Source organism: Gastrolobium bilobum, unplaced genomic scaffold (genome assembly GCF_033153095.1).
Source record: "Gastrolobium bilobum isolate Gb01-03AN ecotype WA unplaced genomic scaffold, APGP_CSIRO_Gbil_v1 utg62931, whole genome shotgun sequence".
Taxonomy (NCBI): Eukaryota; Viridiplantae; Streptophyta; class Magnoliopsida; order Fabales; family Fabaceae; genus Gastrolobium; species Gastrolobium bilobum.
In genome coordinates this window covers 37659-51338 of record NW_026899104.1, presented here as the reverse complement: position 1 = coordinate 51338, position 13680 = coordinate 37659, and the positions used below count along the sequence as shown (strand labels likewise).

General features: G+C 37.7%; 1 protein-coding gene across 1 annotated transcript; it reads right to left on the bottom strand.

Annotated features, from left to right (window-relative positions):
* Positions 1-963: 963 nt before the first annotated feature.
* On the bottom strand, positions 964-13332 carry LOC133287280 (enoyl-[acyl-carrier-protein] reductase [NADH], chloroplastic-like). The gene is made up of 13 exons (XM_061484851.1): positions 13254-13332; positions 11999-12313; positions 11296-11405; positions 11131-11186; positions 10956-11040; positions 10825-10872; positions 4128-4202; positions 3941-4052; positions 3807-3858; positions 3666-3717; positions 3459-3516; positions 1465-1563; positions 964-1374 (listed from the first exon to the last, which is right to left on the bottom strand). Exons 2-13 carry the CDS (start codon positions 12273-12275, stop codon positions 1220-1222), a joined length of 1179 nt encoding a protein of 392 aa, XP_061340835.1. The 5' UTR covers positions 12276-12313; positions 13254-13332; the 3' UTR covers positions 964-1219.
* Positions 13333-13680: the final 348 nt, after the last annotated feature.

Below are 13680 nucleotides of genomic sequence, written 5' to 3'. Positions count from 1 at the left end.
TTGAACACATATAGGACCTATTTGAAAACTTTTAACAAATTATTAATACCTATTCGATATTATTGTTTGTCCACTAAGTTTCTATAGTTTATCCGAGATTTCAAATATTCATGTCAAAAAATTTGAAAATATAAGAATCTTGTTAAAAACTTTTAAATTATAAGAGATATAATCAAATTATACCGATGTAAGAATAACAAACCTTATACCCGCCATTAACCTTTGATGCCAGTTCCATTTAATGGCTCACAAATTAATAAATTAGGATAGATTATTCTTAAGAAGTCTTACACTCATTTTTTACCATTGATCCATTTATATATAATGGCTCACATAACTAAAAAAATTAGATCGGTTGAATATAAGCTATGTTGCACCGACATGGGACATGACACTCTCACATGTTAATTCTAAAAAATATTAGATTTCGACACGTTAGGACACATTTTGATATTAAATAATATTTTTAATTTATTTAGTGTATATTATATTTAATATTCAATAATTTAACAAAAAATGAAGCTAAACTTATAATACCTATTAATTTTGCAAAGAAACATAAGATATCACAAATATTTATATTAAACTCAATAAAATGATAATCGTAATCCAACGAATCTAATAGTTGGAATTAAAAACGTAATGCAACGCAACCTTTAAACCCTTTTTTTAGTCTCTATAATGCATGTTAGAGTATCAAAGTATCGGAAAGTGTCAGACAAAACACATCAGATTTTTTGAAGTGTCAGTACATCATAAAATATATGTAAAATCAATAGCTAAGACATAAAATATAACTTATACGACTGTAAAATGATCATGACCCTAATTAATTAAAGGCCTTGGATGCAAGTGAATCAACACCTTAAGATTGTATTTACCAAATTTATAAAGACGTAATTGTGAATTCAATGAAATTGTGGGAGGCTATAGAATTATTCAACCTTTATTGAAGAACTAAAATAATTTAACAAAAAAAAATTCAACTTCTGAAGTTAGGACACTTCAAATTATAAGATACATTTTGAAGAGTACAATGCAAAGTGGATCGTAATTGATGAAAAATGAGTAGTTATAAACTTCAAACAACCACTTACTGATTTATGCAATTGTAAAAACTAACTCATAGTTTTTTCATCATCCTAAACCGTATGATCTTAGTTGGAGTGGAAGGACTGAGACATGGAATATAGAAAAACTAATCACTTCAAGGGTAACATCAATGTTGGTCCTTTGGAATGTCAAGGTCTTTGAACACAGGACTGTCTACTCCAACACCCATGGCGTTTAGTCCATTGTCTACATATATAATAGCACCTGTGATAGCTGATGCCAAGGGTGATGACAAGAAGGCAGCAGTGTTGCCTACCTCCTCTGTTACAACAGCAAAATAGTGTAAGTAGTTGCAGACAAAAGGTGAAAATGGTTCATTTCAGAAAGGAAGAATCTTAAGGGAAATATTACCTGCACGTAGTTCTTTCTGGAGTGGTGCATTGGTAAATGAATAATCAATCATCATGTCAATGAAACCAATTGCTTTTGCAGCACGACTTCCCAGTGGACCTACCATTGGAAACCATAAGTGATAAGTCAACATATTTATCTGCATATAACATTTATCCTCATCCCTATCCTCATTGGTCGGGTTTAACAGATAATGGTTTGTTTGTTTTTTGGTTTGTCAACTTATACCAAATTCAATGACATGCAAAAATCCACCTTGGAGGAAAGAGTTAACTTCCATTTAGAACACAAGTTTATTAGGAGAAAAAAATAACTCAGCATTTTGACAAATAAAATAGTATAATCTATATTGCAATTCTCAAGACAAATATATTTTTTATACACCATCAGCCCAGAATAGAACTGCCAATTATGTGGTTCTGATATAATATAGTAAAGCATTCTCCTTTATATTAGTCATCAACACTCTGCAGGGAGTTAGACATCTATAAAGCTAGCTGGTAATATAATACAAGCAGATCATAAAAGATTTCACAACGCTTCCTTTTTTGCTATATTAACAAAACTACAATTGGCATTACATGCTCCACTCCATGGATGCATATACCGATACATAAAGAAAAGGAAAGTGTTACCAAACACCATTGGCACAAGTGGTAAGGAGCTTGTGTCCCATAACCAAAGATATCGTGTTTGAGCCTTGGGAATGGAAAAAATGATCTTGGGATGAACCGGTTGAGGATAGGGGTGTAAATGGGCTGGGCTGGCCCAGCCCGGCCTACATTAAGCCTGGCTTGGCCCAGCCTTTTAGAAAAGTAGAGTAGACTTAGGCTTATAAGAAAGCTCTTTTAACAAATAGGCCGTAGGCCAATTTTCCCAAGCCCGGCCCAAAGCCTTGTAGGCTGGCCTATTTAATTTATTAAAAATAAAATAATATTTATTTTATGTGGCATGGCAAAGTACATTCTAGAGTAATTGTATTTTTCTTATTTTTTCCATTTCTTTGACTCTATTCCTCTATGATATACATTCTAGAGCTGGGGTATTATGTTGACTCTTTCTTGTTTGTCATTTTTTTTCTTATGAGAAGTACTAGTACATGCATGAATGGAACTTTCTTTGCTCTATACAATTATTTTTTTTGCTTATTATCTACAGTGGAAGGCCTACAAGGCCTGTAGGCCATGTTAGGCTTTCTTATTTTTATAAATGGGCCGAACTTGGCCTACAAATAAAGCCTTTAATAGACCAGTAGGTCAGATAAGCTGAATTTTTTTTTACGTAGGCTTGGGCCAAGAAGGTCAAAGCCCGGCCCAGCCCAGCCCATTTACACCCCTAGATGAGGAGAGTCAAAAAAGAAAAGGAAAGTGTTGGGCAATCTCCTTTAATGCAGGGAGAGGCGTAGGGGATCACATTCCAATTAATTATGGGCATCAATCATTATAAGTGATTGATTCTATATTTATTGGGTCGATTTATGTGTGATTGATTATGTATTTATGGGTAATTGATCTTATATTCATGTAAAATCTGTTACAAATAGGAAGAAAGGGTGGTCACTAGGTAGCTTTTGAGTGGTTAAAAAATGGGAGTTTGGAGAGAACAGGTGCTTCTCGAAAACCCTGGGCAAAAAGGTTGTAATTCCTCAAAGTTATGTAGTATTTCATCCTTGTTTTATCTTGTTTTCAGTTATTTTGTCCATTGCACTTGTGGTTTATCTCTATTTTACTATGATACAATTTCTAGTTCCTCTCAAAAAGAAAGAGAGGAAAAAAAAAAAAAACTACTCCCCATAAACCCCGACTAACAAAGGTGAGGTGAGGACAATCCTTGTACATAGCCTTACCTTTGCATAATTGCAAAGAGGCTATTTTTAAGATTTGAACCCGTGATCTTTCAGTCACAAAGGAACAACTTTACCACTATTTCAGGCTCCTCCTCTCAAAAAACAAACAAAATCTTTAGCTAGTGGAGTTATGAGAAGCCATCTTTACCCGCAGATATAGTATTGACTCTGACTCTTTTCTTTCTACCAGCTTCAAAAGCAAGCACCTGAAAATGTAAAAAATTTGAGATATAATTTCAAATATCCAAAGGGAAATGGAGGGAGGGGGGAAGAAAGTTATGAAATAAAAGTACCAAAAGCACACATGCATATGTGCATACTATGAAAGTTTGAAAATGAAAAAGGGTAAACTCACTCTTGTATCACTTTCCAAAGCAGCTTTTGCAGAACTCATACCACCACCATATCTGCATAATAGGCAGTTCAAAACTTTGTCAATCAAAAAAAGTTACAAAAAGAAAAAAAAGTATGAGTCCTTAAAGCATATCCAACGCACCCAGGAATAATCCTCTCTGATGCAATGTATGTAAGAGAGATTGAAGATCCACCTACAACCAAAACAGAATGGTGAGAACAATATACTGAAGGATGAAGCAATAAAATGCCAGCCCTTTTAGGTAATGAACATGCCTGGGTTCATGATTGGAAGAAAGTGTTTGAGTAAAGAAACATAAGAGTAACTAGATGCAGACAATGCAGCAAGATATCCTTTCCGAGATGTCTCGGACAATTGTTTGCTGACCTAAAACATGGTTCACTTCCTGTTAAAGCTAAAAACATAAGGCAACAAGAAACTTCATTATGGTAATCATTATACCTCTGGTCCATTAGCAAGTGAGTGCACAAGTATGTCAATAGTGCCAAAATCCTTCTTAACAGATTCAGCAACTTCCTATAAGGTAAAAAAAAATCACAGTAGACTTAGCAAAGCTAGTCCTATTTAAACACAAGCTGAAACACAGATCATAAAGTAAATACTACTCAATTTAATATGTTTAAATGTGCTTAGGTTTGGTCTGCTCAGACTAGAAGTAACTTATATTTCAACAAAGCGTTGTCTAATATTCATCTCAATTATGAAAATTCAATAAAAACAAAAAAAATGGAACAAAACCAAATAATCATATGAAATAATCTGATACAACCCCTCCTAAATTCAAGACTTATCATAGACAACGTCGCAGGGAATCACACCCTATCAGCCTTGCAAAGGATGCACCACCTGATACTAGTGTAACAAACTTATCAGGGAATGCTGACTCAGCAAACGGTTAGAGCAAACGTGTGCATAAAAAGAGAATGAAGGAGCTGAAGGAATATCTTTTTGGGCAATTGGAACTTGGACCTTTGGGAGAGATCAAGAGCTCTCCAACTCCTCCGAGTCTATCTTACTTTCTTTAATTCCATTGCAATTTTGCTTGATGGTCTGTAATTAGGAAGGATCATAGTTATTACTGTTGAAGTTGTTGCTTAATTGTAATTGATGCTGGTGATTGGGAAATATTAATATACAAATTGTCTCTGTTTTAGATTGCTTCTGGAAATTGTTGTTTAGTTTGTTACAATTGGTATCAAAGCTCTTTCCCGGGAGCATTGAATGGTTGTGACGAGAACAATGGATCACCGTATGGAAACCATGGAGACGAGAATTGGTAGAACAGAGGAGGGGATACAACGAGTAGAAGAAAACTTAGCAGAGGTTTTAAGAGGAATGCAAGAGTTGAGGGCAGATAGAGAGGATCGACGATCCAGAAGTCGTTCACATCGTGGACGCGACGGAAGAGGGAGCAGAGACTCCAATGTCCATTCAGATGGAGCAATGGGAAGAGGAAACGGTGGTGAAACCATGAGGAGAAGGCTGGAATTACCGTCATTTTCCGGCGAGGGGCTTACGACTAGTTAACGCATGTGGATAGGTATTTCGAGGTTAATCCATTGACGGACAGGGAGAAAATGAGAGCGGTCATGATCGTCCTAGAAGGAGAAGCTCTTCATTGGTACCAGTGGTGGGAGAGAAATACAACCAACGCATCATGGGGGCTGTTCCGGGCGGAGGTGTTGAGCCGTTTCCAACCGGATTTGGAAGGAAACCCGCTCCACGAGCTGCTGAGTTTGCGCCAAGTTGGGAGTGTTAATGAGTACACACGGGATTTTGAGAAAATCAACGGGTGTTTGGATCTAGTTGAGGAAGAAGTCCTCCGTGGGATATGGCTGAACGGATTGACAAGTTGTATACGGGAAAAACTTCTATTAGAGCCTTTGGATAGCTTGCCGTTGATGATGAAGAAGGCGCAACGAATTGAGAGACGGAACTGGGCTTGGATGGCTGAAGGCTTGGGAGGAATTGGGCCAGGACGTGCGTTTGGGCCTTCTAAGATGGGCCATACAACCTCAACCCGTTCGAACACGGGTCACTTTAATTTCAGGTCAACGGGTCAAAATACGGGTTCCACTTATAACACGCGTTCTGGACCCCAAAACAACTCGAACATGGCGAACCCTAATCCAGAGATCCCAAATTCTCAGACGAACAATCTTCCTCAGAGAAACGCTGAGAGTCAAGCCAGCAACGTCAGTAGATCCGGTAATAGAAGGTTGCCACAAGCAGAGCTACATGAACGGTCCCGTAAAGGCTTGTGCTTCCATTGCGCGGAGCGTTGGATTCCAAGCCATCGTTGCAGGTCACGCCAACTGAATCTTCTGGTGGTGGTTGAAGACGACGACGGCGTTCAAGTCACAGAGGACGAGATGGAGGGCAGCGAAGTGAAGGAGGTAACACTTCAGTTGTCATCTCACAGCTTGTTAAGGCTGACATAGAGTAAATCCATGCGTCTTTGGGGGACGATTGAAGGTAACCAGGTGATGGTTTTGATCGATAGTGGGGCTACACACAATTTCATCAAAGAGGAGACGGCCAGGGAACTCAGTTTGGCAGCTGAGGACACACCAGGGTACAAGGTGGAAATCGGAAATGGAGATCACGTGAGTTGTAGCAGAGTGTGTCAAGGAGTGAAGCTAAAGTTTCAAGGCATCAAGGTGACTCAAGATTTGTTCCTGTTTGCACTAGGAGGAGCTGATGTGTTGTTAGGCATGGACTGGCTACAAGAGTTAGGGACGGTTAAGGCAAACCTTCGTGAGCTTATTCTCAGCTTCAAGCAAAACGGACAAAAGGTGCTGGTTCGAGCTGAGCCAGAGCTATCTGTGGTGGAGGCTTCTTTAAAAACAGTGATGAAGGCCATTAAGAATGATGATCAAGGGTTTATTGTGCACCCAAGTTGGGGGTCTTTCTCTGTCCCAGAGACTCAGAGTGGGTGGGACGATCTCAAGTACTTGTTGAGCGAGTATGAAGACGATTTTACTGTCCCTTCGGGTCTTCCTCCTAAATGCAACAGAGATCATGCTATAATTCTGAAACCAGGGATGGAGATACCGAATATTTGCCTTTACAGGTACCCATTCTATCAAAAAGATGAAATTGAAAAAAATGTTGATGAATTGTTGAGCAATGGTAAGATTAGGCCTAGCGTGAGTCCCTATTCAAGCCCTGCAATTTTGGTGAAAAAAACAGACAATAGCTGGAGAGTATGTGTTGATTATAGGAAGCTGAATAAAATGACGGTGCCTGACAAATTTCCCATGCCGGTAATTGATGAACTAATAGATGAGATTGGTGCTGCTTGCTTGTTTTCTAAGTTGGACTTGAAGTCAAGGTTCAACCAAATTCGGATGCGTGAAGAAGATATAGAAAAAACCGCTTTCAAAACCCATCAGGGTCATTACGAATATCTTGTCATGCCTTTTGGGTTAACTAATGCACCATCCACCTTCCAATCCTTGATGAACGAAGTCCTCAAACCGTATCTTCGTAAATTTGCCTTGGTGTTCTTCGATGACATTCTGATATATAGTTGTTCAAAGGAGGTCCATATCCAGCATCTGAGGACAATCCTGGAGGAATTGCGCAGGCAACAGCTGTATGCAAACAGAAAGAAACGTACCTTTGGGCAGCCACAAGTTGAATACTTAGGTCACATCATCAGCTCCAATGGGGTGGCAACTGACCCGGCTAAAACAAAGGCTATGCAAGACTGGCCTACTCCTACTAACATTAAGGGGTTAAGAGCATTCCTCGGCTTAACCGAATATTATAGAAAATTGGTTAAGGGGTATGGTATGTTGACAAAGCCACTGACAGATCTACTGAAGAAGGACGCCTTCTGTTGGAGTGAAGTTGCTCAAGTTGCATTTGACCAACTGAAAATGATCATATGTAAGTTACCTACTCTGGCCTTACCTGATTTTACTAAACAATTTACTGTAGTGACAGATGCATCAGGCAAGGGAATTGTAGCTGCACTCATGCAAGAAGGGAGACCTCTAGCGTTTATTAGTCAGGGATTTTCCAAAATGGCACAGGGGAAATCAGTCTGTGGAAAGGAACTAATGGCTCTGGTTTTTGCGGTGCAAAAGTGGCGCCATTATCTTCTGGGGAGGCATTTTGTGATCAAAACAGATCAGAAAAGACTTAAGTTTCTTATGGATCAGCGTGTGTTGGGAGAGGACCAACAGAAATGGACTTCCAAGCTGCTTGGCTTTGATTTCGAGGTCCAATATCATCCGGGGAAGGAAAATGTAGTAGCCGACGCCCTTTCGCGTACAGGGCAGTTTAACTCCCTATCAATGGTGGACCTACCAATAATGGAACAATTTGAACAGGAACAAGGGGCAAATTCAAAACTGAAGCAACTCATGTTGGATTTAATTGAAGATCCATCTCAGCACCCAGGATTTCTGATTTCTGATGGGAAGTTGACTTATCAAGGCAGACTTGTCCTCCCAAGGGGCTCCAAATTCATAGCTGTTTTACTTAAGGAATTTCACGATACCCTAACAGGAGGACATTGTGGGTTTTTTAGGACTTTAAAACGTATATCCAACTTGGTTTATTGGGAGGGAATGAAGAGAGATATACAACATTATGTGGCTGGTTGTGCAGTTTGTCAGCAAAGTAAAGCCTCTAATTTGACTCCTGCGAGTCTTCTACAACCTCTCCCAATTCCAACTCAAGTATGGTCCGATATCTCCCTTGATTTTGTGGGTGGATTGCCTAAGGCTTTTGGGGTGGATACTGTTTTGGTGGTTGTTGACCGGCTGACTAAATATGCCCATTTCATCCCACTTAGTCACCCTTATAGTGCTCAGGATATGGCTATTACTTTTATCCAGAATATAGTCAAACTACATGGCTTCCCTTTAACTATAGTATCGGACAGAGATCGTGTCTTCCTTAGCAATTTCTGGTCCGAAATGTTTAAACAGGATGGTACCTTTTTGAAATATAGCACGGCTTACCACCCCCAATCAAATGGCCAAACAGAAATTGTTAACAAGTGCTTAGAAACCTACCTCAGGTGTTTTTGCAGCCCACGGCCTAGGCAGTGGCCTAAGTGGGTTCATTGGGCTGAATATTGGTATAATACCACATACAAGTCCTCCACAGGTGTTTCTCCTTTTAAGGCACTGTACGGATCTGACCCCCCTTCCCTATTCCGAATAGGACATTCTGCCCATGTTGCTGAAGTGGACCGAATGTTACATGAAAGAGATGTCATTCTGGAGGAATTACAACAACAGTTGACAAAGGCTCAAAATCGTATGAAAGTCCAAGCGGATAAGCATCAGAGGGATGTCCAATTGGACGTCAATGATATGGTTTATCTCAAGCTCCAATCATATCGGCTTAAATCATTGGCTCGGCGTGTTAATGAAAAACTCAGCCCCCGTTTTTACGGCCCTTACAGGGTACTTGCCAAAATAGGGACATCAGCTTATAAACTTGAATTACCTCCTACTTGCCTTATACATCCGATTTTCCATGTGTTTTTGCTGAAAAAAGCCCTGTCCATTGTGGAGCTGGCTCAAATTCAACCTCTTCCTCATGCTCTGAATGAGGAATTTGAGCTACTAGTCGAACCAGTAGAGGTAGTACAGTGGCGAAGGATAGCAGGTGGTGCTGTTGAAGTCCTGATTCATTGGAAAGACCTTCCCTTTTTTGAAGATTCTTGGGAGGACTCTTACATGCTGCACAACCAGTTCCCTTGGTTTAACCTTGGGGACAAGGTTAGTATTTTGGGGGCGAGTATTGATACAACCCCTCCTAAATTCAAGACTTATCATAGACAACGTCGCAGGGAATCACACCCTATCAGTCTTGCAAGGGATGCACCACCTGATACTAGTGTAACAAACTTATCAGGGAATGTTGACTCAGCAAACGGTTAGAGCAAACATGTGCATAAAAAGAGAATGAAGGAGCTGAAGGAATATCTTTTTGGGCAATTGGAACTTGGACCTTTGGGAGAGATCAGGGGCTCTCCAACTCCTCTGAGTCTATCTTACTTTCTTTAATTCCATTGTAACTTTGCTTGATGGTCTGTAATTAGGAAGGATCATAGTTATTACTGTTGAAGTTGTTGCGTAATTGTAATTGATGCTGGTGATTGGGAAATATTAATATACAAAGTGTCTCTGTTTTAGATTGATTCTGGAAATTGTTGTTTAGTTTGTTACATAATCAAACAAAAATGAAACTTTCAGCTTCAGGGTTGGTCAGACAAAAGTAGAAAATGGAAAACCCTCAGGCTTGTAGGGCATTACATCATCTAAGGAATTTATAAGACTAATGATTAAATCATTCCTGTATGTTACACCATCTAAGGAAATATATAAGACTAATGTTTAAATATGGAATAAATTTGATCAACTTAGCTCAATAGCTTACTTAGCTAATGATCATGAGCTCAAAGGAAATATGAGAAAAGAAGCTGATATCCAGTGAGCTGATCTCCTAAACGCTTCTTAACATATAAAAATTTAATTTTATCATTTATGATTATGACACAAAAAGCAGACAAGATGATATAATTAAAGTTTGAAATAAATTGAAATTAGAAGCTCTTTTGGGACAAAACTGAAACTCATTTTGCAATGGAGGGATTGAAAGAGTACTGTACGTGTAGAGAAATATAGATGATTGGCCTATGGGCTGAAAGGGAAGGGATGAGGGAATTAGTTAGTTAGTTAGGGAAATTATTCTAGAATATTACTAGAAGATGTAATAAAAGGAAAGTGAGTGTGTGTAGTGAGGCATGAATTGAGTAAGTGGTGAAGTGAGGATTTGGGGAAGGATCTCTAGGGATCTCTTGAAGCCTAGGTATGTTGGCTTTGAGGGTGAGTTGAGGTCTTTGGTTTATTGTTACTGTTAATATTTTCATATTGTAATAGAGCAATGGTGTCTGTGTTTTGAGTCTAGTAGTGTGTCACCGTCATATTAGAGTCTGTGATTGCAACTCTGTTTGGGAGTATTTTACCAATCAAATACAGTGTCGTTCTTATTGTCACGTTTATATGTTGAATTTCTAGTTCTTTTATGTTCTGTAGCGTATCAGGTGCAGATAATTAGTTCTGATTTAGCATAGGTTCCATCAATAGATAACATAATTATCAATCTATACCTGGACAGTCCAATTTGTGGCTCCAGCATAGCGCTTGTTAGATTTGACCTATAAAATTTTGACAGAAAATAAAATTGACATGTTTTGCGAATATATTGTCTTTCAATAACAATTATGCACTTCTCCCTTACATCTTCTGGGACATCTTCAAGACAGTCATAGACTGCATCCAAGGGATACACTTTGGAAATCTCCATCAATGAACCATTTTGTAATCTGAAAATTGAAGAATATCTTGTTAGCAAAAGTACATAATATTCACATATACTAACTAATAAAATCAATGGCAGCATTTAAAAGTTCTACATGCGTGACTCATCGAATTTTCCACGTCGTAGACTGGACTCAAATATATTTAAAGCCTACACGAAAAAGTTCAAAGTTAGCATCATTGGAAAAAGGTAACTTGAATTCAAGATAAAAATAAACAATGTGCAAACAGACAACATGGGAACTGTATTATTTACTTACAGGTACCCATGTGCCAACAAGAATTTCAGCTCCTGCTTCTGCCAGAGATTTTGCTATTGCCCAGCCATATCCGTTGTCATCAGCCACACCAGCAATAAAAGCCCTTTTACCTGCACATCACATTACTTTCAATGAAGTGCTACCTGTTCTTTATTAAGATTACTAAAAACGTGGGATATCATTAAACTTGTGTCACAACAAATCAAAGATAACATAAGGCACAGTATAAAACACAAAAAAACAAAAAGCAGGTACCCTTAGTAATAACAGACTTATAAGGAATAAAGTAAAATTTTAAGGCATTATCTTGGCGTTGTCATATTATACAGTGGCATCAGATGCAAAGGGTTTCTACTTTCAATAGTTTATAGATACAATCTAACAAGCAAATTTTCTTATCCTTTATGTTGACTAGTAAACCAACTTTCAGCAGAGTAGATTTTAGAATGAGAAAATTTTTGAATAGGGAAAAGTGGATATGTAGCCACAACATGACAATTCCTTCTGACATTACTTCAGATAATCATGGAAAGGGTCATAAGGGAAAATATTTTTCGAATCAAAAAGTTTAAAAAAAAAGGTTCAAGATTTAGAATAGATTAAATAAAAACACACTGAGTATACGATGTTTGGACATCTTTCCAACAAATATGTACATAAAAGCAAAATAGATATGAAAGATTTCTGTCAAAAGAAGTGAAACCTTTCAAATCAATTGGCAATCCTGAAACTTGTTTGTTTGAACTAGACTCAGACATTGCCTTTGTTATGATTTTGTCAAATTTGATGGCACATGATGTCAAGCCCCGCTGGAAGGGTTGCACTGATGCAACATGACAGACACTTGCCAGTTTATTACATGATCCAACCTTAAACCTGCCTCCAAGAATTGCAGGACCAACATTTGCAAACCTTTGTGATGAAGGAATCCTGGGCCTTGACATTGCAATTGGCAAGTTAGAAGCTGTTGTTGTTGCCATCTTGAATGAATGTAAATACGATGGCAGAACACCTAGATCTGTACACAAAACTAACATTAAAACAAATATATAATAAATAAATAACACATGACTAATGATTAGTGTTTTTCTCATTTGTCCAAACCCTATACTTATAACAAACTTCAGATAAAAGAAAAACCCTGAATACCAAATAAGGACAGCTTGATAAAAAGTTCAGAAGTTAACTCAATTCAAATGGTCATCAATTGAAAATTTCCCTTATATTAGTAGATTAATCTTAAATTCTGGATTTCAAAAGGAATAAAATGCAGCTAGCTTTCATTGATTCATTAGTCAATGTTTACTACGGTGAATTATACATATAATTGGTTAGAATCTTTTTTATAAGAAAAAATTCGAAAACTTCTAACCAATTAAAAGCATTTATGACAAGAAAGCCAATGGTTCTAACAATGGCAAAGCATGATCAAATGATTAAAAAAAATATAACTTCTCAGTTAATCAAATGGTTCCAAAAGTGGCCAAGCCCATGAGAGAAAACAACAAGCTTTTTATATTGAATCTATAACCCTTCAAGAATCACTAAAGCCGCTCCCAGATTCCACAAACCTTTTTTTTTTTTTTTCATACTAACCCGTAAACAAATAAAAAATATATATATGAAAAACACCACATCAGTCTAATAATTAGATCCCAAAAAATCTCCACCATTGAGCCACAAAGAGGTTAAAAATTTCCAATAGTTACTGTCTCTGATGACAGAACCGTTACTAAGCCAAATACAAATCGCATAAAACTAATGACCAGTCCATAAAAAAGTGTTAAAAGCAAACACATATTCCTTGATTAAGATAAACATAGCAACATTCTTCATGCACACTGATTAAAAAACTCTGTTCCCCAATAGAACATACATTTAAATAATTACATCTAACTTTCATTCTAGAAATCAAACAAACAACAACAAGAACATGATCAGAGAAAGTGGGGTGTCACCTTTTGCCAGTAAAAGTGATCAATGTGGAGAGAGAGAAAAAGAGTGAGCTCAAAGTAGAAATGCAAAAGGCAAAAATGGGGTTTTCTTCTTGATATATGTTAGATTGGGGCAGAGAATGGAGCACCTAAAGAAGCCTTAGAACTAGGTCGATGAAAACAATGTTGTTATGTTTTATGTGAAGTAGTTCTGAGTAGTTGGGAACTTTGGAACTGTCGAATCGCATGGAATGCAACAGGCCCCGGAGTTGTTTCTTTCTTCACCCAAATAATAATAATAATAATAATACAATTAATTCACGTGATTAGCACGTGACATGTGTCATTGGCCTGCAAATGACGTGTAGTATATGGGTTTTAGTTTAGGGATATACTTAGAAAAAAAATTACCTCACGTTATATAAATAAAAATATAAGTAGGACTCACAGG

Coding starts and splice junctions, on each gene's coding strand:
- LOC133287280 (XM_061484851.1), bottom strand. CDS start 12,275: ATGGCAACAACAACAGCTTCTAACTTGCCAATTGCAATGTCAAGGCCC. Junction 11,406..11,998: donor ATTGCCAATTGATTTGAAAG/GTTTCACTTCTT, acceptor TGTGATGTGCAG/GTAAAAGGGCTTTTATTGCT. Junction 1,375..1,464: donor CCAGAAAGAACTACGTGCAG/GTAATATTTCCC, acceptor CTGTTGTAACAG/AGGAGGTAGGCAACACTGCT.